At 41.4% G+C, this 24,922-nt stretch overlaps 1 protein-coding gene across 3 annotated transcripts in view; it reads right to left on the reverse strand.

Moving 5' to 3' along the window:
• LOC115208080 (sodium- and chloride-dependent GABA transporter 2) overlaps window positions 1-20,501 on the reverse strand; it is a 28,069-nt gene extending 7,568 nt beyond the window's left edge. Inside the window, exons 1-10 of one of the 3 annotated variants that reach the window (XM_029775852.1) lie at window positions 20,399-20,501; window positions 4,695-4,903; window positions 3,502-3,636; window positions 2,187-2,327; window positions 1,741-1,831; window positions 1,468-1,600; window positions 1,221-1,355; window positions 719-822; window positions 370-494; window positions 56-168 (exon numbers count right to left, since the gene is read on the reverse strand). In XM_029775852.1, the coding sequence (XP_029631712.1) occupies window positions 56-168; window positions 370-494; window positions 719-822; window positions 1,221-1,355; window positions 1,468-1,600; window positions 1,741-1,831; window positions 2,187-2,327; window positions 3,502-3,636; window positions 4,695-4,903; window positions 20,399-20,469 (1,257 nt within the window). In that variant the 5' untranslated portion in view covers window positions 20,470-20,501. Of the gene's footprint in view, window positions 1-55; window positions 169-369; window positions 495-718; window positions 823-1,220; window positions 1,356-1,467; window positions 1,601-1,740; window positions 1,832-2,186; window positions 2,328-3,501; window positions 3,637-4,694; window positions 4,904-12,833; window positions 13,011-20,398 lie in introns of those variants that run through there. The other 2 variants (XM_029775853.1, XM_029775854.1) reach the window with 2 other exon arrangements.
• Window positions 20,502-24,922: the final 4,421 nt, after the last annotated feature.

Below are 24,922 nucleotides of genomic sequence, written 5' to 3' on the forward strand. Positions count from 1 at the left end.
AATTATCCTTCACTAAGGAAATATTTCCTAGGCCTTCAGGACCACACTAACACACCTCACTGTCTAAACCCAGGAGGATTATCATGATGAAGAAGAAGATGGCCCAAAGCTGGGGTAATGGCATCATGGCCACGGCACGAGGGTAGGCGATGAACGCCAGGCCAGGACCTGTATGCAGCAACACAGGTAAACTCATTACTGAACTCTCAGGGGCAGAGGGAAGATTTAGATCCCTGAAATGCTAAGACACCTGTCTTGTAACAAAGCAGAACTTACAAGGGTATGTTCATTTGTTTCTTTGTGCATTTTTTATTTATTTGTATTAATTAATTAATTAATTCGTTCATATCTCACTGCTGCAACACTTACCTGATTCGGCCACGGTTGAGATGTCTGTCCCTTGTTCATAAGCCATGAAGCCCAGAACAGAGAATATCGCAAAACCGGCCACAAAGCTGGTTCCACTGTTCAAAAGGCACAGGTACACACAGTCCCTAAAAAGAGATTCACTTCCCTGTTAGTCACAACATGAAGGCATCCAAATGACCTACAATATGGAGATCATCAAACTTTCCACATACCATACCATTTCTGCAACCCAACTTCCAAAGAATTATGTGCACAGGGGACATTTTTGCAGGCAAGAGAAAACTTTCTGTCTGCACATTTTATCTAGCAAGGCACATTTACTGTTTATGTACTTAATTCTTCCACTCACTTGTAACAGTTGTTGTCATACTTGTTGTAGCTGCCAAGAGCAGTCAGACAGCCGATGCAGATAGCATAGGAATAGAAGATTTGTGTTCCAGCATCCATCCACACCTGTGAGACACACCAGAGAGAGACACAATAGTCTTCAAAGTTTCACAATTCCGATATACTAGTCTCATCCCAGGGTATTAGAGGCAAATTCAAATGGTACCTATTTTGACCTTGTAGCTATACTAAGTCAACAGAAAATATATTTGCTTTTAAATTCAGTTATTTTTTTATCAGGTATTGATATTGTAACAAATCTGATGCTCTTAAAACCACAAACTGTTCCACCAAGGGAGTTACGTTTCTTGTGCCAGTGGTAATGGTTGCTGCCCTCGGTCATGTTGACCAGCATTCAAACACCAGCAGAAACATTACCATTTATCCCCCATGAATCACTACAGTATGTACTGATAGTTTTTGTTACACCTGAACACAAATTATACAGTGAAGTGTATTCCTACCTGTGGGTCAGTGAGGCGGGCTGGGTCTGGGTAGAGGTAGAACTTGATACCATCTATTGCCCCCGGCAGTGTGAGTCCACGGACCAGCAACACCACCAGCATCAGATAGGGGAAGGTGGCAGTGAAGTAGACCACCTGAGGGGAGGGGGACCAGAGCAGCATTACATTCCCTCAGTCTATGACTCATCTTAACAATTCTACAGTGTTCATGGTGTCATCAGGTTGAATGGCAGAGATCCCACCTTACCTTCCCAGTAGACTTCACTCCTTTCCAGACACAGAAGTAACAGAGAATCCATGACAGTAGAAGACACAGAGCCAGCTCCCAGCGAACACTGCCTAGCTTGTTTGGACTGTCTGTGAGATTCAAAACTCTTCTCCTGAAAATCATATTTTCAGTTACAATCCCACCACTTGCTTTTCACCATTCTCTCAGTGCCTCCTAAGGCAAATAGCCATGATTTCCATCTGTAAGGACTTAATATGGAGTTGATAAATTGGAATGATTTCGTGTACTCACTCCCAGAACTCTCTCACTGGCGATGTTGCGTTTCCTGCTACTGTCCAATTTAGATGTCCCACTACTCTTCTGTCAAACTCCATGCAGGTTGCTGGTTAGGAGGAAATTATACAATAACAAGCATGTCTCAGAACTCTCAGAATCTTTCCTGGATAAGGAGACATTAACAAAATAATACCTCACTTGTCAAAAACAGAATATCTCAGTTTGAAGTGGTGTCCATACATTTAAGATACTATCTATCATTTGGGCATGACAAAGGTATGTCAACGTCAACATGTCTACACACTGAAGTTAACCTGGTCCCAGATCTGTTTGTGCTCTTTTAAATGCCAATTCCATTGCTGTCCTTGTCAATCCAAACAGGTTTGTTATGACAATGAATGACAAGTAGTTGGTATGACAGCACAAGCAGACTGGCACTCAGGCTACACTGAAGTACATACCTGTGTTCCAGCTGTTTCTACAACTGGCCCAGGGGAGCTCAGAGCTGAATGAGGAGAAGAGGTAGAAGAAGGCCCAGGCTAGAATGATGATGTAATAGATGCTGGAATATAGAACCACCACCTGACTACCATAACCCAGTCCTGAGGAGGAAAAGATTTTACAGACAAACATGAAGATGTAATTGTAAAAAAAGGCTTCTGATAAATATATGTGACATATATTAATTCCAATCACATTCTCAACCTAAAACCATAAACAACATTTAACTGTGATTCTTTTTGATGTGGATTAGACTCCTTTCAAAGTCACCAGCCTCGATTACTAAGTTATGGTGGCATTCCAACAAGACAGACATTTGTGAATGTTTGAACGCAGGACAAGTGTCTTGAATGCACGTGTCATGTCACATTAAGGACTATTACTTACTCTATCATGTAATAGCTAATGAATCACATTGTGAGCCTGAGTAATACTGTTGATTAATCCAAGCGTCATCCAATAACTTGAATTACGGTTTTGTTACTTTAATCCCTTTTTATTTAAAAAAAATTAAATCAGGGTAGAAACAGACCAATCATTGCCCAAGCAATCTAAAATGTATCCTTATATTGTTTCATACTGTTAAAGCAATGCGATTAAAATCATGGTGGATTGACTTTTACAAGTACAATAGTGCATTATCATTTACAGAAGGAAAAGCCTGCATGTACTGTGCATTTACTGTATCTATTATTGCTAATTGTCTGGCCCTATATGTCACCCTCAACCAGCACATTCTTGACAAAGGCTCCAGACGGAAACCTTGAGTTTATGTGCTGAATACCAATTTAAATCATATTGACATTGCTTTGGATTACAGTGCTACTTTCTCAGGTTTTGATATTGCAGCTAGGAGTTATCCTGAGCAGAAATACAACAATCAGACAAAGTTTGGTCTGCAGTCCCTCTGAATGTTATCTTTTCTTTTGGCACAGTTTATAGTACTATCAAATCTTGACTTTTCTGAAGGCTATAGCCTTTCTTCCTTCCAGCTGTCCCGCTTTCATTTCTATTTCACCAAGATGGCATCCATCTTAGGAAGTAAATGCTATCAATGGTCAGACAAACACTGACAATTGAATTCCTAATATGGATGCAATACGTATAACATCACCCCATGGCCGCATTCATATAGCATTCCAGTAGCATGGCTAATCTAGGATCAGATTAGCCTTTTAGATCATAATGACTAAACTTATATGGACAGAGGGGACCTGATTCTAGATCGGCAGTCTTACTCAATGACGCTTTATAAATATGAGCCCTGATATTTACCTTCAAACAGGGGGCAGATCTTCCTCCAGCAGGTGATGCAGCCCTGCGTGGTGTACTGGCCCAGGGAGGTCTCCAGGAGAAAGAGTGGAATGCCACAGGTGAACAGAAAGAGCACATAAGGGATGAAGAACACCCCTTACGAACAACACAAGTTAAACCACAATTAACCATATGGCCCAAGACCATAACTTAATGTTTCACTTCACGTGATTATGGTTTCACAAGACCAACATTTTTCACAGAAGCCATCTCAACCACCTCAAACCCTCCCCCCCACTTCAGGCTTGAGTGCATTTATACCATCCAGAGAAGAGAACGCAAGTATTTATATATATATTTTAGGGGTGGAGCAGCTTTAATATTGAGGATAGATTGCCGCTTCCATCAATGTAATTGTCTGCATCATTTCGAATCCCCCATATATTTTTTTGTGTAAATATATATATTTATGTATTTATACATACATACATACATACATACATACATACATATTCATAAACATGCATACATATACACATACAAATACATACATATAAATACCCATACGTATATTCATATAGATATATTTTTTGAATATATTTTCCTTTATTATTCCCAGCAAACCCTACCAACCCTCCCCTAATTGGAGGTAACCAATAAATGGGACACGTTCAGTAGCCTAACATCATTGAACATTGCAGATAGAAAGGCCATGAATAGAGTCGACTTGATTCCTAATTCTACATGTCAGAGAGGCATGTTTGTTCTCCATAGCATATTTCTATCAGAGCGTAACAAAACGTTGTACAGTAGTGATGTGCATATCAGTATAGAGATTCTGGAAGCACCTAGAAGGTTTTGGTTTCTTTTGTGCACCCAGGCACGCACTGTTGTTTTTATGATTGTGCCGCCAGATAACATCTAGCCCTAGTGTGTAAATATCCCTATAATATTATAGCAACCACTGATATGTTTATATCAGGCCATGATTACACATCTCTTAATGATTATTCCATTACCATCTTGTAATTGTGTGATTTCAATATTAGACTAAGATATGAAAAGAACAACTCTGTACTGTCTCCACCACAATGAAGTTAAATGAAGTGACTAGCTCTTTTGCATTGATAATGTAAAAGACAAAGGCTCACCTTGCCATACATTTAATGTGTGTTTAATTGTATGACCATGTAAAGATGTGATGTGAGGCTCACCTCCTCCATTTTTGTAGCACAGATATGGGAACCTCCATACATTCCCCAAGCCTATGATCTGTCCGGCCACAGCCAGGAGAAACTCCAGCTTGCTGGACCACTGTCCCCTAATCTGGGTGCTTGGCACAGGGACAGGCTGGACCAGACCCATCTCCTGCTGGGAAAGCTTATTGAACCTCAAATTGGGATCATTATGCTTCTCCATAACACTGAGGAAGACAAAGACAAAGTTGGTTTTATGTGGAGAACACATTTATCTACCATAGTCTGTGTGCTATGAAGACAGTATAAGGGCGCACAGCTAACAGCTACATATGACCTGCTACATGAGACCAACTATATATGACCAGCTACATATGAACAGCTACATATGAACAGCTACATATGACCAGCTAGATATGAACGCTACATATGACCAGCTACATATGACCAGATAGATATGAATGCTACATATGACCAGCTACATATGAACAGCTACATATGACTAGCTACATATGAACAGCTACATATGACTAGCTACATATGAACAGCTACATATGAACAGCTATGGTACATATGACCAGCTACATATGACTAGCTACATATGAACAGCTACATATGACTAGCTACATATGAACAGCTACATATGACTAGCTACATATGACCAGCTACATATGACTAGCTACATATCAACAGCTTCATATGAACAGCTACGGTACATATGACCAGCTACATATGACCTGTCAAGAAAAATAAAATTGAGGGAAAAGGGGAAGTTCCAGTACAGCAAAACATGAGCCCCTTTCTTCCATGCTTTGGATATATCTGCATTGCTTGCTGTTTGGGGTTTTAGGCAGGGTTTCTGTATAGCACTTTGTGACATCTGCTGATGTAAATACATTTGATTGATTGATTGATTGGATAGACTAGCGGTTAAGAGTGTTGGGCCAGTAAGTGAAATGTCTCTGGTTTGAATCCCCCAGCAGACCAGGTGTAAAATTTGCTGATGTGCCCTTGAGCAAGGCACTTAACCCAAATTGCTCCTGTAAGTTGTGATGGATAAGAGCGTTTGCTAAAATATGAATGTACATATGAACAGCTTCATATGACCTGTCAAGAAAAAAGGGGGAAAAAGGGAAGGTCCAGTGCAGCAAAACATGAGCCCCTATTATTCAATAAATTGGATCTTCCTTTTGTCCAGCTACTGTTATTACTTTGGATGTGCATAAAACCCCCTCCTTTGAAAGGAAATTAGCAGGGCACTGTTGCTGCTGCCACGGTCATCCCCCTCTTCAAAGGGGGAGACACTCTAGACCCAAATTGCTACAGACCTATATCTATCCTACCCTACCTTTCTAAGGTCTTCGAAAGCCAAGTCAACAAACAGAATACCGACCATTTCGAATCCCACCGTACCTTCTCCACTATGCAATCTGGTTTCAGAGCTGGTCATGGGTGCACCTCAGCCACGCTCAAGGTCCTAAACGATATCATAACCACCATCGAGACATTACTGTGCAGCCGTCTTCATCGACCTGGCCAAGGCTTTCGACTCTGTCAATTACCACATTCTTATTGGCAGAATCAACAGCCTTGGTTTCTCAAATTATTGCCTCGCATGGTTCACCAACTACTTCTCTGATAGAGTTCAGTGTGTCAAATCGGAGGGCCTGTTGTCCGGACCTCTTGCAGTGTCTATGGGGGTGCCACAGGGTTCAATTCTCGGGCCGACTCTCTTCTCTGTATACATCAATGATGTCGCTCTTGCTGCTGGTGATTCTCTGATCCACCTCTACACAGACGACACCATTCTGCATACTTCTGGCCCTTCTTTGGACACTGTGTTAACTAACCTGCAGACGAGCTTCAATGCCATACAACTCTCCTTCTGTGGCCTGTGCATGATCTTCAACCGATCACTGCCCGCCCGTCCAGCATCACTACTCTGGACGGTTCTGACTTAGAATATGTGGACAACAACAAATACATAGGTGTCTGGCTAGATTGTAAACTCTCCTTCCAGACTCACATTAAGCATCTCCAATCCAAAATTAAATCTAGAATTGGCTTCCTATTTCACAACAAAGCATCCTTCACTCATGCTGCCAAACATACCCTCGTAAAAACTGACCATCCTATCAATCCTCGACTTCGGCGATGTCATCTATAAAATAGCCTCCAACACTCTACTCAACAAATTGGATGCAGTTTATCACAGTGCCATCCGTTTTGTCACCAAAGCCCCATATATTACCCACCACTGCGACCTGTTTGCTCTCATTGGCTGGCCATCGCTTCATACTCGTCGCCAAACCCACTGGCTCCATGTCATCTACAAGTCTCTGCTAGGTAAAGCCCCGCCTTATCTCAGCTCACTGGTCACCATAGCAGCACCCATCCGTAGCACACGCTCCAGCAGGTATATCTCACTGGTCACCCCCAAAGCCAATTCCTCCTTTGGCCACCTTTCCTTCCAGTTCTCTGCTGCCAATGACTGGAACGAACTGCACAAATCACTTAAGCTGGAGACCCATATCTCCCTCACTGGCTTTAAGCACCAGCTGTCAGAGCAGCTCACAGATCACTGCACCTGTACATAGCCCATCTGTAAACAGCCCATCCAACTACCCCATCCCCATACTGTATTTATTTATTTATTTATCTTGCTCCTTTGCACCCCAGTATCTCTACTTGCACATTAATCTTCTGCACATCTACCATTCCAGTGTCTAATTGCTATATTGTAATTACTTCATCACCATGGCCTATTTATTGCCTTACCTCCCTTATCTTACCTCATTTGCACTCTTTTTTCTACTGTATTTTTGACTATGTTTGTTTATTCCATGTGTAACTTTGTGTTGTTGTATGTGTCGAACTGCTGTGCTTTATCTTGGCCAGGTCACAGTTGTAAATGAGAACTTGTTCTCAACTAGCCTACCTGGTTAAATAAAGGTGAAAAAAGTGCTGTTCTGATGGTAAAATACAGCAATGTTGACTTATAACAGTGGAATCAACTACTGTATTGTGTTCCGTGTATTATTTTAACAGTTTCTGTAAGTTAGCAGACACTCTTGTCCAAAGCAACTTACAATAGTAAGTGAATACTTTTTTGTACTGGTTAATTGACCCCTTAACCCTGGCATTGCAAGCGCCATGCTCTACCAACTGAGCTACACGTGACAGTATGAAGACACATACATTTTTATTCTTTAATGATCCTGAGAAAAGTCACGGTTCCAATACACTGTTCCATACTATGGTCTATTCTAGAAGTAGCCTGAGTATCGGGTGAAGCCAAATTATCTGGGAATAGTCAATACCAGCAGACCTTTTGGCATTGGCCACACAAAGAGGTGAGATTCCAATTGAATCTGGTATTGTGAGGAGCCAGGGCAGCATCTCAATGCTTGGCAATGTGTATGAATGTTAAAATTCCACACTGTTGTACCAGTCTTGTTGCATTAGAGTAGGAGGGGATCAGCACAGCTTGGTGGGACTAGTGTAATCCTGTAATCAATGTTGCCTTTGTGCCCTTGCCTAGTATCCCTGTGGGAGTAGGACACATACAATGGAAAATATGTGCTGCTGCTGCTACTACCATTATGGTGATTTCTGAAAATGAACACCCTGTACTTATACAGTTATAGAAGCACAAGTGCAAGATCAGGGCAAGGCGGCCGGAAACATGACCGAATACAAACAGTGTACAGTCGTGGCCAAAAGTTTTGAGAATGACACAAATATTAATTTCCACTAAGTTTGCTGCTTCAGTGTCTTTAGATATTTTTGTCAGATGTTACTATGGAATACTGAAGTATAATTACAAGCATTTCAGGAGTGTCAAAGGCTTTTATTGACAATTACATGAAGTTGATGCAAAGAGTCAATATTTGCAGGGTTGACCCTTCTTTTTCAAGACCTCTGCAATCCGCCCTAGCATGCTGTCAATTACCTTCTGGGCCACATCCTGACTGATGGCAGCCCATTCTTGCATAATCCATGCTTGGAGTTTGTCAGAATTTGTGGGTTTTTGTTTGTCCACCTGCCTCTTGAGGATTGATCACAAGTTCTCAATGGGATTAAGGTCTGGGGAGTTTCCTGGCCATGGACCCAAAATATCGATGTTTTGTTCCCCGAGCCACTTAGTTATCACTTTTTCCTTATGGCAAGGTGCTCCATCATGCTGGAAAAGGCATTGTTCGTCACCAAACTGTTCCTGGATGGTTGGGAGAAGTTGCTCTCGGAGGATGTGATGGTACCATTTTTTATTCATGGCTTTGTTCTTAGGCAAAATTGTGAGCGAGCCCACTCCCTTGGCTGAGAAGCAACCCCACACATGAATGGTCTCAGGATGCTTTACTGTTGGTAGCGCTGACTGATGGTAGCGCTCACCTTGTCTTCTCCGGACAAGCTTTTTTCCGGATGCCCCAAACAATCGGAAAGGGGATTCATCAGAGAAAATGACTTTACCCCAGTCCTCAGCAGTCCAATCCCTGTACCTTTTGGAGGATGTTTTTTCTGGAGAGAAGTGGCTTTTTTGCTGCCCTTCTTGATACCAGGCCATCCTCCAAAAGTCTTTGCCTCACTGTGCGTGCAGATGCACTCACACCTGCCTGCTGCCATTACTGAGCAAGCTCTGTACTGGTGGTGCTCCGATCCCGCAGCTCAATCAATTTTAGGAGACAGTCCTGGCGCTTGCTGGACTTTCTTGGGTGCCCTGAAGCCTTCTTCACAACAATTGAACCGCTCTCCTTGAAGTTCTTGATGATCCAATAAATGGCTAATTTAGGTGCAATCTTACTGGCAGCAATATCCTTGCTTGTGAAGCCCTTTTTGTGCAAAGCAATGATGACGTCACATGTTTCCTTGCAGGTAACCATGGTTGACAGAGGAAGAACAATGATTCCAAGCACCACCCTCCTTTTGAAGCTTCCAGTCTGTTATTCAAACTCAATCAGCATGACAGAGTGATCTCCAGCCTTGTCCTCATCAACACTCACACACGTGTTAACGAGATAATCACTGACATGATGTCAGCTGGTCCTTTTGTGGCAAGGCTGAAATGCAGTGGAAATGTTTTTTGGGGATTCAGTTCATTTGCATGGCAAAGAGGGACTTTTCAATTGATTGCAATTCCTCTGATCACTCTTCATAACATTCTGGAGTATATGCAAACTGCCATCATACAAACTGAGGCAGCAGACTTCGTGAAAATGTATATTTGTGTCATTCTCAAAACTTTTGGCCACAACTGTAGCTATTCCCTCCGCAAGGCAATCAAACAAGCTAAGCATCAGTATAGAGACAAAGTAGCGTCACAATTCAACGTCTCAGACACGAGAGGTATGTGGCAGGGTCTACAGTCAATCACGGACTACAAAAAGAAAACCAGCCCCGTTGCGGACCCCGATGTCTTGCTCCCAGACAAACTAAACAACTTCTTTGCTTGCTTTGAGGACAATACAGTGCCACCGACACGGCCCGCTACCAAAACCTGCGGGCTCTCCTTCACCGCAGCCAACGTGAGTAAAACATTTAAACGTTGTATCCCTCGCAAGGCTGCCGGTTAAGACGGCATCCCAAGCCGCGTCCTCAGAGCATGCGCAGACCAGCTGGACATATTCAATCAATCCCTATCCCAGTCTGCTGTTCCCACATGCTTCAAGAGGGCCACCATTGTTCCTGTTCCCAAGAAAGTTAAGGTAACTGAGCTAAACGACTATCGCCCCGTAGCACTCACTTCCGTCATCATGAAGTGCTTTGAGAGACTAGTCAAGGATCATATAACCTCCACCCTACTTGACACCCTAGACCCACTCCAATTTGTTTACCGCCCCAATAGGTCCACAGACGACGCAATCGCAATCACACTGCACACTGCCCTAACCCATCTGGACAAGAGGAATACCTATGTAAGAATGCTGTTCATCGACTACAGCTCAGCATTTAACACCATAGTACCCCCCAAACTTGTCATTAAGCTCGAGACCCTGGGTCTTGACCCCGCCCTGTGCAACTGGGTCCTGGACTTTCTAACGGGCCACCCCCAGGTGGTGAGGGTAGGAAACAACATCTCCACTCCGCTGATCCTCAACACTGGGGCCCCACAAGGGTGCATTCTCAGCCCTCTCCTGTACTCCCTGTTAACCCATGACTGTGTGGCCATGCACGCATCCAACTCAATCATCAAGTTTGCAGACGACACTACAGTGGTAAGCTTGATTACAAACAACGACAAGACGGCCTACAGGGAGGAGGTGAGGGCCCTCAGAGTGTGGTGTCAGGAAAATAACCTCACACTCAATGTCCACAAAACAAAGGAGATGATCGTGGACTTCAGGAAACAGCAGAGGGAGCACCCCCCTATCCACATGGATGGGACAGTGGAAAGTTTTAAGTTCCTACACGTCACAGCATCCACCCACACATCCACCCACACAGACAGCGTGCAGTATCTGTGCAGCAATGCTCCCCATCCAACCTGACAGAGCTTGTGAGGATCTGCAGAGAAGAATGTAGCCAACAGGTGTGCCAAGCCTGTAGCGTCATACCCAATAATACTCAAGGCTGTAATGGCTGCCAAAGTTGCTTCCACAAAGTACTGAGTAAAGGGTCTGAATTCTTTTGTAAGTGTGATATTTCAGTTGTTTTTATTTTTAATAAATTAACAAACATGTCTAAAAACCTGTTTTTGCTTTCTCATTATGGGGTATTGTGTGTAGATTGATGAGGGGAAAAAACTATTTAATCGCTTTTAGAATGAGGCTGTAAACTAACAAAATGTGGAAAAAGTCATGGGGTCTGAATACTTTCCTAAGGCACTGTATATGAAAACCGCACCACAAATATAAGTACAAAAAAAGTTAGTTTAATCAGTTAAACAAAGCATATTCATTATAATTGTACATGATATACTCAGTATACATGAAAAAAACATGTTTGATTATATGTGTGTGTGTGTGTGTGATTGTGAGAGTTAGGCTACATGGAGGGGATTATTGGGTAGCTAACCCCCAGTCTTCGCTTGACCTGATGACTCCTTGCTGTCCTCGTCCCCAGTCCACCTGGTCATGCTGTTGATCCAGTTTCTGCTGTTTTGTCTGTGGCTATGGAACCCTGACCTGTTTACCGGATGTGATACCGTGTCCCGGACCTGCTGTTTTCGACCCTCTCTTTCCTTCTCCCCTCTGCTCTCTCTCTCTCTCTCTCTCTCTCTCTCTCTCTTTCTCTCTCTCTCTCTCTACCGCAACTGCTGTCTCGAACTCTGAATGCTTGGCTATGAAAAACCAACTGACATTTAGTTATGACCTGTTGCATCCTCTACAACCACTGTGATTATTATTTGACCCTGCTGGTCATCTATGAATGCTTGAACATCTTGAAGAACGCTCTGGCCTCAATGGCTATCTACTCTTGTAATCTCCACCCTGCACAGCCAGAAAAGCCTCCCCTCAGAGCCTGGTTCCTCTCTAGCTTTCTTCCTAGGTTCATGCCTTTCTAGGGAGTTTTTCCTAGCCACCGTGCTTCTACATCTGCATTGCTTGCTGTTTGGGGTTTTTGGCAGGGTTTCTGTACATCTGCTGATGTAAAAAGGGCTTTATAAATACATTGTATTTTCTATGTTCATTGTTCATGTCTGAGTCGTCTCTGTTTAATATTTTAGCATACTGTAGTGTTTCTTTTTTTCTCTTAAGGTTTGCAGCTTGAATTATGAAAATAATATCTACCTTAACAACCAGTAATTCTTCTTTCAAATCGAAAGAATGTGATAAGAGGACTTCTACGTTTATTAGACATGGCTGTATAGTTACACAGAACAGGAAGACACTGCTGCTCTCACTGGCACTGCTGAGCCTCCAGTCTGTAACCTATGGCCTACATTCAGCGCCTGCAACAAGTGCTACTGACTGCAGACAGAGAGGGAGAGAGAGAGCGAGAGAGACAGTGAGAGAAAGAGAAAGAGAGAGCTACCGTACCACTGCCTGAAGCCTCATGTCTGTCTCTGTCTCTCTATACAACTAGAGAGATGTCTAGGTGTTATCACAGCCCCCGCCTGCCAAGTCTGCTAGATTTCAAATACAAACAGTGATAAACAGTCTAAATAAAAGGTTTCCTGATAGAAACGGAAGAGACTAGAACGCGCGAGAGAGAGAGTACCTTAAGAATGAAGTTGTAGTTCTGAAGTCTGTTGTAGTAGTCTACTTCTCCATTAAAGAAGACTTGTTCTGGTCCCTTTCATTGGAAGCAAACCTAGACCCTGTGTTTCTCCCTGTCAAATGCCCTTCCCAGAACTAACCATGAGTGAACCCATGTGGATAGTTTGGAGTGTTTGTGTGTTCATGAGCCTGTGTGTGTGAGGCGGAGCTATTGAGTCGAGGTAACACTGGCTCCTTCATTGCGGGGAAGAGGAGGGGATTTGCTCTGTGAAAGCGGCAGCAGCAGGCGGGCTTCTTTTGAATGCTGTAGGGACATGGATGTGTGGAATGTGAACAAATGAACTCTCTGCATTATAACTTTACAATGGATAGAGGAGAGGAGTGACAGAACTCGAACACTTAAATGAATAGGAAAAGGGGGCATAATACATCTAATGTACATTACTTTCAAAACTTTTGAAATGTAATGGAGAGTGATAATGTTGCATCTAGTTTGACAGATATATATTTTTTATTACGTCATACCAAAGTCTACTGATTTCAACAGTCTAAAATATGCTGTACATGATGTAGTATTTCAACATATCAGCATGATCAACAATTGCTAGTAGATTTGGATAGAAAACACTCTGAAGTTTCTAAAACTGTTTGAATGGCGTCTGTGAGTGTAACAGAACTCATATGGCAGGCAAAAACCTGAGAGAAATCCAAGCAGGAAGTGGGAAGTCTGAGAATTGTAGTTCTTCTTTTGATTCTCTATGGAAGCTACAGTGTCTGTGGGGTGACGTTGCACTTCCTAAGGCTTCCATTGGCTGTCTAAAGCCTTCAGAAAGTGGTTTGAGCATTTTCCTGTCACTGGGCAGATAATAGGAGCTCAGTTTCTGAGTGGTCTGCCTGGCAACAAAGGGATTGGATATGCGCGGTCACGCGAGCACGCCATTCCTTCTTTTTCTTCTTGAATGAATATGCTATTGTCCGGTTGGAATATTATTGCAATTTTACGTTAAAAATACCATAAAGATTGATTTTAAACAGCGTTTGACATGCTTCTAAATACGGTAATGGAACATTTAGACTTTTCGTCTCTCGTTCCGTGCTCGCGCGTTATGCCTTTGGATACGTGATCTGTACGCGTGAACAAAACAGAGGTATTTGTACATAAATATGGATTATTTCGAACAAAAACAACATTTCTTGTGGAAGTAGCAGTCCTGGGAGTGCATTCTGATGAAGATCAGCAAAGGTAAGAGAATATTTCTAATACTAATTTTGAGTTTAGGTTGCCCCGAACTTGGCGGGTGTCTGAATAGCTCACCGTGATGACTGAGCTATGTACTCAGAATTTTGAAAAATGTGCTTTCTCCGTAAAGCTACTTTAAAATCTGACACAGCGGTTGCATCCAAGGGTAGTCCATCTATAATTCTTTAAATAATTGTTATATATTTTGTCAACGTTTATGATGAGTATTTTTGTAAATTGATGTGCACATTCACCAGATGTTTTGGTGGGAATACATTTTCTGAACATCACGCGCCAATGTAAAATGCTGTTTTTGGATATAAATATGAACTTTATCGAACAAAACATACATGTATTTTGTAACATAATGTCCTAGGAGTGTCATCTGATGAAGATCGTCAAAGGTTAGTGCTTCATTTAGCTGTGTTTTGGGTTTTATTGACACATGTCCTTGCTTGGAAAATGGCTGTGTGATTATTTTTGTCTATGTACTCTCCTAACATAATCTAATGTTTTGCTTTCGCTGTAAAGCCTTTTTGAAATCGGACAATGTGGTTACATCAAGGAGAAGTGTATCTTTAAAATGGTGTAAAGTAGTTGTATGTTTGAGAAAGTTGAATTATGACATTTTGTTGTTTTTGAATTTGCCGCCCTGATATTTCACTGGCTGTGTTTTCACTGGCTGACGCTAGCGTCCCACGTAGCCCATAGAAGTTAAGGGCCACAGTGGGAACACTATATTTTACAGCACATAAATGACCAGCCATTTACTAAGAAATAACATGTTAATGACACAGTAATTATGTTAAAGTAGTGTAAACACATCCAGTGACTTTCAGGTGAGGGTCACGTCAAGAAAATCTGTTGCATTTTACAATACAGTGTAAGTACAGTATAACAATGAGTAATTACAATACTGTCGCACTGTACTTATATGAATAATTCCACTGTAATGAGGGCACTGTATTATAAAGTGTTACCAAAACATCTAGCTAAAAGCAGTTAATGAAATCTGTAGTGCTCACCATTCTCCATGCTTTGTAGCTGAGCAGCATTCTTCAAGAATTTCCCCTGAACGCCTCTTAACTTCATTCATCACAACGTTTTTCTTGTATTTTTATGATTTGATTGTTGTGCTATATTTGCCTATGTGGACCTACTGTAAGGCAGAGCGCTCTGAAAAGACAAAACTGAGAAAGATGCTCCTTTATTCTAAATGTTAATAAATTATTTCCATTTCACGATTTTGGCCAAAGAATACAGAACACTAAACTGTGTCACCACACAAAACGTTATGTAAGACTGTGATGTAAAGGTGATGTTAGTTACTAATAAACAGACCCATTTAGGCTCCTTCACTGTTATCCCCCTAAAAACCCTACCCCCTAACAAAGAAACAATCACCTTACAGTTGTACTTGTTTTCTTGTACTGACAGGTGTCTTTTCTACTAACACTGACTTTGTAATGACTAGTTTTTACAAATACTGTGATATCTAGCAACCTATAGTTTAATGAACTGACTGTAAGTGGCTCTGGTTCAGAGCGTCTGCTAAATTCAATAATTTGGTGCGTGACACCACTGGTACCCTAATAATCCTCTTATTGTTATTACAAAAGTAAAATCAATGCATGGGGCAGCAGGTAGCCAAGTGGTTAAGAATTTGTTCTTAAATGACTTGCCTAGTTAAATAAAGTTTAAAAAATAAATAACTGTAGTTCAATCAATAGGACTTCACCACATCCATGTAACAGTTATAGTGTGTTAATGCCACCCACTGTTCATGTAATGTTACTACAGGTGGTTCTGAGTTCCTTGGTGAGTGGTGATTGTTTTTGTCCCACTGAAAGAAATTAAGTTACCTACACAACCGTATAAAAGTTTGGGGTCAATTTGAAATGTCCTTGTTTAGTACCCGCAAAACACCAGTCTCAAGGTCAACAGTGAAGAGACAACTCCGGGATGTTGGCCTTCTAGGCAGGGTTGCAAAGAAAAAGCCATATCTCAGACTGGCCAATAAAAAGAAAGATTAAGATGGGCAAAAGAACACAGACACTGGACAGAGGAACTCTGCCTAGAAGGCCAGCATCCCGGAGTCACCTCTTCACTGTTGATGTTGAGACTGGTGTTTTGCGGGTACTATTTAATGATGCTGACAGTTGAGGACTTGTGAGGTGTCTGTTTCTCAAACTAGACACTCTAATGTACTTAGTCATTTACAACATTAACAAAGTCTACAATGTATTTCTGATCAATTTGATGTTATTTTAATGGAAAAAAATAGCTTTTCTTTCAAAAACAAGGACATTTCTAAGTGACCCCAAACTTTTGAACGATAGTGTGAATCTAGTTGTACTGTAGGTGGCAATAGCGCACTAGTCTCAAGCACTTGTCATGCAGTCAGTCCTATTTGAATAATGGCAAAATGTAAGACTGTAGTGGGTTACCGGCAGGGGCGGACTGTGACCAGAAATCTGCGCTGGCATTTCAAACACCAACCCATTTTTTCCCTTGAGGCCCCCATTATTAGCCAGATAGTGATTATTTTGAGCAAAAAATCCAAGATGGCCAGTCCGCCCCTGGCTACTGGACACTACAGGCCACAGATATTTGCTGTATAGTAAATGGTAGGATCTTACTGTACACAACAGTCAACAAATTAATTATATATTAAACAATTACATTTGAAAAAGTTCTAAATGTTGTGCCCTCTTTTGTTTGATATGAGAGCAATGCTTCATGGAATGCATTTCATGTCAAATGGATTTGTCTTGTTTGCCAACAGTTTGTCATTTTAGGTGCCATTTTAGCACTGTCTAACCAAAAATCTAAATCAACTTGCATCCTGTCTAGGAAAAACTCATGATATTTGAATTGTTCTATTGAGGGACATTGACTAACATTTGTTTTCTGATAAGAAAATGCTTATATTAGAGGTTGGTGGATGTGGCTACTCACTGGGGACACCATGCCATTTCAACGTTGATAACTGGGTAATATTCGGTTGAGACATTGATCAATGCGATTTCAACCTATATTCACTCACGTAAAAAGACAGCCAAAAGCTAGTTTCAGCCATCTAAAAGCACAACCAAATTCCAATGGTAAAACAATGTCTGATTCTTGATTCAGTTGTCACCCAAATGTCTATCTATCATGTGTGCTCCCTCTCGGACCTCTTGATCACCAGGCTGCTCGTTATGGCGCACACCTGTCACCATCGTTACGCGCACCTGTGCGTCATCAGACTCACCTGGACTCCATCACCTCCCTGATTACCTTCCCTATACATGTCACTCCCTTTGGTTCCTTCCCCAGGCGTTATTGTTTCTGTTCCAGTGTTAAATCTGTGCATCTTGTTTGTTTTATGTTGCGTTTATTTATTCATATTTTTTTATTACCCCATATCAAAGTCCACTGATTTCAACTTTCTAAAATATGCTGTACATGGTGTAGTATTTCAACATATCAGCATGATCAATAATTGCTGCTATTATATTTTACTATAAACTATTCTGAATGTCTAGTGGTAATGCAGAGAACCTACAGTACCAGTCAAAAGTTTGGACACACCTACTCATTCAAGGGTTTTTCTTTATTTTCTACATTTTAGAATAATACATTAAAAGTATGAAATAACACATGGAATCGTGTAGTAAGCAAAAAAGAGTTAAATATATCAAAATATATTTTAGATTTGAGATTCTTCAAAGTAGCCACCCTTTGCCTTGATGAAAGCTTTGCAATCTTTAAAAAAAAAATTATTTCACCTTTATTTAACCAGGTAGGCTTGTTGAGAACAAGTTTTCATTTACAACTGCGACCTGGCCAAGATAAAGCAAAGCAGTTCGACACATACAACAACACAGAGTTACACATGGAATAAACAAACATACAGTCAACAATACAGTAGAATAAGTCTATATACAGTATGTGTAAATGAGGTAAGATAAGGGAGGTAAGGCAATAAATAGGCCATGGTGGCAAAGTAATTACAATATACCAATTAAATACTGGAGTGATAGATGTGCAGAAGATGAATGTGCAAGTAGAGATACTGGGGTGCAAAGGAGCAAGATAAATAAATAAATATAGTATGGGGATGAGGTAGTTGGATGGGCTTATTACAGATGGGCTATGTACAGGTGCAGTGATCTGTGAGCTGCTCTGACAGCTGGTGCTTAAAGCTAGTGAGGGAGATATTAGTCTCTTGTCATTCTCTCAAACAGCTTCATGAGGTAGTCACATGGAATGTATTTCAATTAACAGGTGTGCCTTGTTAAAAGTAAATTTGTGGAATCTTTTTAATTCTTAATGCGTTTTAGCCGATCAGTTGTGTTGTGACAAGGTAGGGTTGGTACACAAAAGATAGCCCTATTTGGTAAAAGACCAAGTTCATATTATGTCAAGAACAGCTCAAATAAGCAAAGAGAAATGACAGTCCGTCATTACTTTAAGACATGAAGGTCAATCAATCCTGAAAATGTCAAGAACTTTTAAAGTTTCTTCAAGTACAGTTACAAAAACCAGCGCTATGATGAAACTGGCTCTCTTGAGGACCGGGACAGGAAAGGAAGCCCCAGAGTTACCTCTGCTGCAGCGGATAAGTTCACTAGAGTTACCATCCTCCGAAATAGCAGCCCAAATAAACGCTTCAAAAAGTTCAAGTAATAGACACATCTCAACATCAACTGTTCTGAGGAAACTGCGTGAATCAGGCCTTCATGGTCAAATTGCTGCAAAGAAACCACTACTAATGGACACCAATAATAAGAAGAGACTTGCTTGGGCCAAGAAACACGAAAAATGGACATTAGACCGAGTCCAATTTTGAGATTTTGGTTCCAACTGCCGTGTCTTTGTGAGATGCAGAGAAGGTGAATGGATGATCTCCGCATGTGTGGTTCCCACCGTGAAGCATGGAGGAGGTGTGATGGTGTGGGGGTGCTTTGCTGGTGACAATGTCAGTGATTTATTTAGTATTCAAGGCACACTTAACCAGCATGGCTACCACAGCATTCTGCAGCGATACGCCATCCCATCTGGTTTGCTCGGGACTATCATTTGTTTTTCAAAAGGACAATGACCCAACACACCTCCAGGCTGTGTAAGGGCTATTTGACCAAGAAGGAGGGTGATGACCTGGCATCCACAATCATCCGACCTCAACCCAATTGAGATGGTTTGGGATGAGTTGGACCGCGGAGTGAAGGAAAAGCAGCCAACAAGTGCTCAGCATATGTGGGAACTCCTTCAAGACTGTTGGAAAAGCATTCCAGCTGAAACTGGTTGAGAGAATGCGAAGACTGTGCAAAGCTGTCATCAAGGCGAAGGGTGGCTACTTTGAAGAATCTCAAATATAAAATATATTTGGATTTGTTTAACATTCTTTGGTTACTATACGATTCCATATGTGTTATTTCATAGTTTTGATGTTTTCACTATTATTCTACAATGTAGAAAATAATGAAAATAAAGAAAAACACTTGAATGATTAGGTGTGTCCAAACTTTTGACTGGTTCTGTAATCATACATTTCAGTAGGGGAAGGGCAGTAAATGTCAGTGTTTTCACAACAAAACTGTGCATTTGTTGTCTCCACAATTAGTGTCAGTCTCAAAAACAAGGCTTTGAGAACATGACATAGATGCTTTGACTTCTCACGCTGACTGTACATGCACTCATTCAAATATTTGTGGCGATTATGAATATAAAACAATACATTTGTTTAATTTCCCTCTCACACTGTGTAAGCAGTCATCCAAATAACTTCTGTGTATTTAAATCAAGAATCACCTTCATCCGTTCTTCAAGAGTGCCTTGATGGGAAATGTAAGCCACACTGATAATTTTTGTACATTATTCGTTACCTGAGTGGTGGCCATTATCCCCTATGCTTTTCCCTCCAACAACTACAGTCTGTTTGGTTGGTTGGATGGATGGTTTCTAATGACTGTGGATGGAATCTAAAACTTCAGCCAATGAAATACGATGTAACAAAAGCATTCTGTCAAGGCCTCTTTAAGGGCCACAGTGGTAACACTATATTTTACAGCACATAAATCACCAGCCATTTATTAAGAAATAACATAATAATGTAATTATGTTAAAGTAGTGTAAAAATATCCAGTGACTTTCAGGTGAGAGTCACATCAAGAAAATCTGTTGCATTTTACAATACAGTGTAAGTACAGTATAACAATGAGTAATTACAATACTGTCGCACTGTACTTATAGGAATAATTCCACTGTAATGAGGGCACTGTAATATAAAGTGTTACCAAAACATCTAGCTCAAAGCAGTTAATGAAATCTGTAGTGCTCACCATTCTCCATGCTTTGTAGCTGAGCAGCATTCTTCAAGCATTTCCTCTGAACGCCTCTCAACTTTGTTCATCACAATGTTTTTCTTGTATTTTTATTAATTTAATTTTGTGTAATAATTGCCTATTTTTTTAAATATATTTTTGTTTATTTCACCTTTATTTAACCAGGTAGGCCAATTGAGAACAAGTTCTCATTTACAACTGTGACCTGGCCAAAATAAAGCAAAGCAGTGCGACAAAAACAACAACACAGAGTTACACATGGGATAAACAAACGCACAGTCAATAACACAATAGAAAAATCTGTATACAGTGAGTGCAAATGAAGTAAGGAGGTAAGGCTATAAATAGGCAATAGTGACGAAGTAATTACAATTTAGCAATGACACTGGAGTGATAGATGTGCAAGTAGAAATGCTGGTGTGCAAAAGAGCAGAAAACAAAAACAAATATGGGGATGAGGTAGGTAGTTGGTTGGATGGGATATTTACAGATGGGCTATGTACAGCTGCAGCGATCGGTAAGCTCCTCTGACAGCCGATGCTTAATGAGGGAGATTTACGTCTCCAACTTTTGCAATTCTTTCCAGTCATTGGCAGCAGAGAACTGGAAGGAAAGGCGGCCAAAGGGGGTGTTGGCTTTGGGGATGACCAGTGAAATATACCTGCTGGAGAGCGTGTTACGGGTGGGTGTAGCTATGGTTACCAGTTAGCTGAGATAAGGCGGAGCTTTACCTAGCAAAGACATGTAGATGACCTGGAGCCAATGGGTTTGGCGACGAATATGCAGCGAGGACCAGCCAACGAGAGCATACAGGTCGCAGTGGTGGGTAGTATATGGGGCTTTGGTGACAAAATGGATGGCACTGTGATAGACTGCGTCCTGTTTGCTGAGTAGAGTGTTGGAGGCTATTTTGTAAATGACATCGCCGAAGTCAAGGATCGGTAGGACAGTCAGTTTTACGACGGTATGTTTGGCAGCATGAGTGAAGGAGGCTTTGTTGCGAAATAGGATGCCGATTCTAGATTTAGTATTGGATTGGAGATGCTTAATATGAGTCTGGAAGGAGAGTTTACAGTCTAGCCAGACTGTAAACTGTAGATATTTATAGTTGTCCACATATTCTAAGTCAGAACCGTCCAGAGTAGTGATGCTAATCAGGCGGGCGGGTGCGGCCAGTGATCGGTTGAAGAGCATGCATTTCGTTTTATTAGCATTTATGAGCAGTTGGAGGCTATGGAAGGAGAGTTGTATGGCATCGAGGCTCGTTTGGAGGTTTGTTAACACAGTGTCCAAAGAAGGGCCAGATGTATACAAAATGGTGTCGTCTGCGTAGAGGTGGATCAAAGAATTACCCGCAGTAAGATCGACATCATTGATATATACAGAGAAAAGAGTCGGCCTGAAAATTGAACCCTGTGGCACCCCAATAGAGACTGCCAGAGGTCCGGACAACAGGCCCTTTGATTTGACACACTGAACTCTATCGGAGAAGTAGTTAGTGAACCAGGCGAGGCAGTCATTAGAGAAACCAAGGCTGTTGAGTCTGCCGATAAGAATACGATGATTGACAGAGTCGAAAGCCTTGGCCAGGTCGATGAAGACGGCTGCACAGCACTGTCTTTTATCAATGGCGGTTATGATATCGTTTAGATATCATACCCTGTGTGGACCTACTCTTTGGCACAGCGCTCTGAAAAGACAAAACTAAGAATTATGTTAATAAATGTTAATAAATTATCTCCATTTCACGATTTTGGCAAAAGGTTAGAGATCCCAAAACTGTGTCACCACACAAAAAGTGATCTATAATTGTGATATAAAGGTGATGTTAGTTACTTATAAACAGACCCATTTAGGCTCCTTCACTGTTATCCCCCTAAAAACCCCTACCCCCTAACAAAAACAATCACCTTACAGTTGTACTTGTTTTCTTGTACTGACAGGTGTCTTTTCTACTAGCACTGACTTTGTAATGACTGTTTTTTACAAATACTGTGATATCTAGCAACCTTTAGTTGAATGAACTGACTGTAAGTGGCTCTGGAGAAGAGCATCTGATAAATTATCAAAAAATAAAATGTAAGATATTGTTAAATTAAAATATATTGAATTTGGCCATCAACGGCCCTCCAATAATTTGATGCGTGACACCTCTGGTACCATAATAATCGTCTTGTTATTATTACAAAAGTATAATCAATGTATGCCGTTCAATCAATATGACTTTACAACAACCATATCCATGTCACAGTTGTAGTGCGTTAGTACCACCAACTGTTCATGTAATGTTACTGCAGGTGGTTCTTAGTTCCTTGGTGAGTGAGTGGTGATTGTTTTTGTCCCACTGAAAGTAAGTAGTTGTACTGTATGTGGCAATAGCGCGCTAGTTTCAAGCACTTGTCATGCAGTCAGTCCATTTGAATGATGGCAAAATGTAAGACTGTAGTGGTCTACGGGCATGGCGGACTGTGACAATAAATTAGCCCTGGCATTTCAAACACACCAACACATTTTTTTCCTTGAGGCCCCCACACAGGCCCATTTTTGTTCTCAAGTCCCCCATTATTAGCCAGATAGTGATTATTTTGAGCAAAAAACCCAAGTTAGACATGCCCACTGGGATAAAGATGGCCAGTCTGCCACTGGTTACTGGACACTATAGGCCACAGATATTTGCTGTATGGTAAATGGTAGGATCTTACTGTACACAACAGTCAACAAATGAATTATGTGTTATACAATTACATTTGAAAAAGTTCCAAATGTTGTCCCCTCTTTTGTTTGATATGAGAGGAATGCTTCATGGAATGCATTTCATGTCAAATGGCTTCGTCTTGTTTGCCTTCAGTTTGTCATTTTATGTGCCAGTGCTATAATCGATGTTGGTGCAAATGTTTGCAACAATTTCAATCGCTAATATTAGCATGATCTAACAAAAAATTGTAGATAATAGGCAGAATCTACCGCACACCCAGAGCTGATTAGTGAATAGTTAGTGATCGTAAGATGGCGCCGTAGAAGAAGGCTGACGTTTTACATGTTCCTAACCAATTGTGTTTTTTTTGTTTGTTTCATTGCGTTTTTTGCAACGTATTTTTTTACTTATTTTGTACATAATGTTGCTGCTACCATCTCTTATGACCTAAAATAACGTTGAGACAGAACAGCGATTACTCACCACGAACTGGAGAATAATTATTTTCCTTTAATGAGTCAAACGAGCCCAACGTGAATGACATACTGCTTTCCCGGGAACAGTTCCAGATCCCCGTCATTGGTGTGAAGAGGAGGCGGAGGAAAAGGGGCCGGAGGTCGGACTGCATTCTGAGAATTCGTAGGCGATCGAATAAACCCCCACTGCCTTGCGTTCTGCTAGCAAATGTGCAATCTTTGGAAAATAAAATTGATGACCTACGCGGAAGATTAACCTACCAACGGGACATTCAAAACTGTTATATCTTATGCTTCACGGAGTCGTGGCTGAACGACGACATTATCAACATATAGCTGGCTGGTTATACGCTGTATCGGCAGGATAGAACAGCGGCGTCTGGTAAGACAAGGGGAGGTGGACTGTGTATTTTTGTAAATGACAGATGGTGCACAATATCTAAGGAAGTCTTGAGGTTTTGCTCGCCTGAGGTAGAGTATCTCATGATAAGCTGTAGACCACACTATCTATCTAGAGTGTTTTCATCTTTATTTTCGTAGCTGTCTACATACCACCACAGACTGATGCTGGCACTAAGACCTCTCTGAATGAGCTGTTTTCTGACATAAGCAAACAGGAAAACACTCACTCTAAGGTGACGCTCCTAGTGGCCGGGGAGTTTAATGCAGGGAAACTTAAATCCGTCTTACCAAATTTCTATCAGCATGTTAAATGTGCAACCAGAGGGGAAAAAACTCTGGACCACCTTTACTCCACACACAGAGATGCATACAAATCTCTTCCTCACCCTCCATTTGGCAAATCTGACCATAATTCTATCCTCCTGATTCCTGCTTACAAGCAAAAAATAAAGCAGGATGCAACAGTGACTCAATCAATACAAATGTGGTCTGATGAACCAGATGCTAAGCTACAGGACTGTTTTGCTAGCACAGACTGGAATATGTTCGATAGCATTGAGGAGTACACCACATAAGTCATTGGCTTCATCAATAAGTGCATCGATGACGTAGTCCCCACAGTGACCGTACGTACAACCCCCAACCAGAAGCCATGAATTACAGGCAACATCCGCACTGAGCTAAGGGGTTGAGCTGCTGCTTTCAAGGAGCGGGACTCTAACCCGGAAGCTTATAAGAAGTCCCCCTATGCCCTCCGACAAACAATCAAACAGGCAAAGCATCAATACACGACTAAGATCGAATTATACTTCACCGGCTCTGACACTCGTTGGATGTGGCAGGGCTTGCAAACTATTACAGACTACAAAGGGAAGCATAGCCGAGATCTGCCCATTGACACAAGCCTAAAAGACAAGCTAAACTATTTTTATGCTCGTTTCAAGGCAA

The sequence above is a fragment of the Salmo trutta genome, chromosome 14, assembly GCF_901001165.1.
Source record: "Salmo trutta chromosome 14, fSalTru1.1, whole genome shotgun sequence".
In the NCBI taxonomy this organism is placed as follows: domain Eukaryota; kingdom Metazoa; phylum Chordata; class Actinopteri; order Salmoniformes; family Salmonidae; genus Salmo; species Salmo trutta.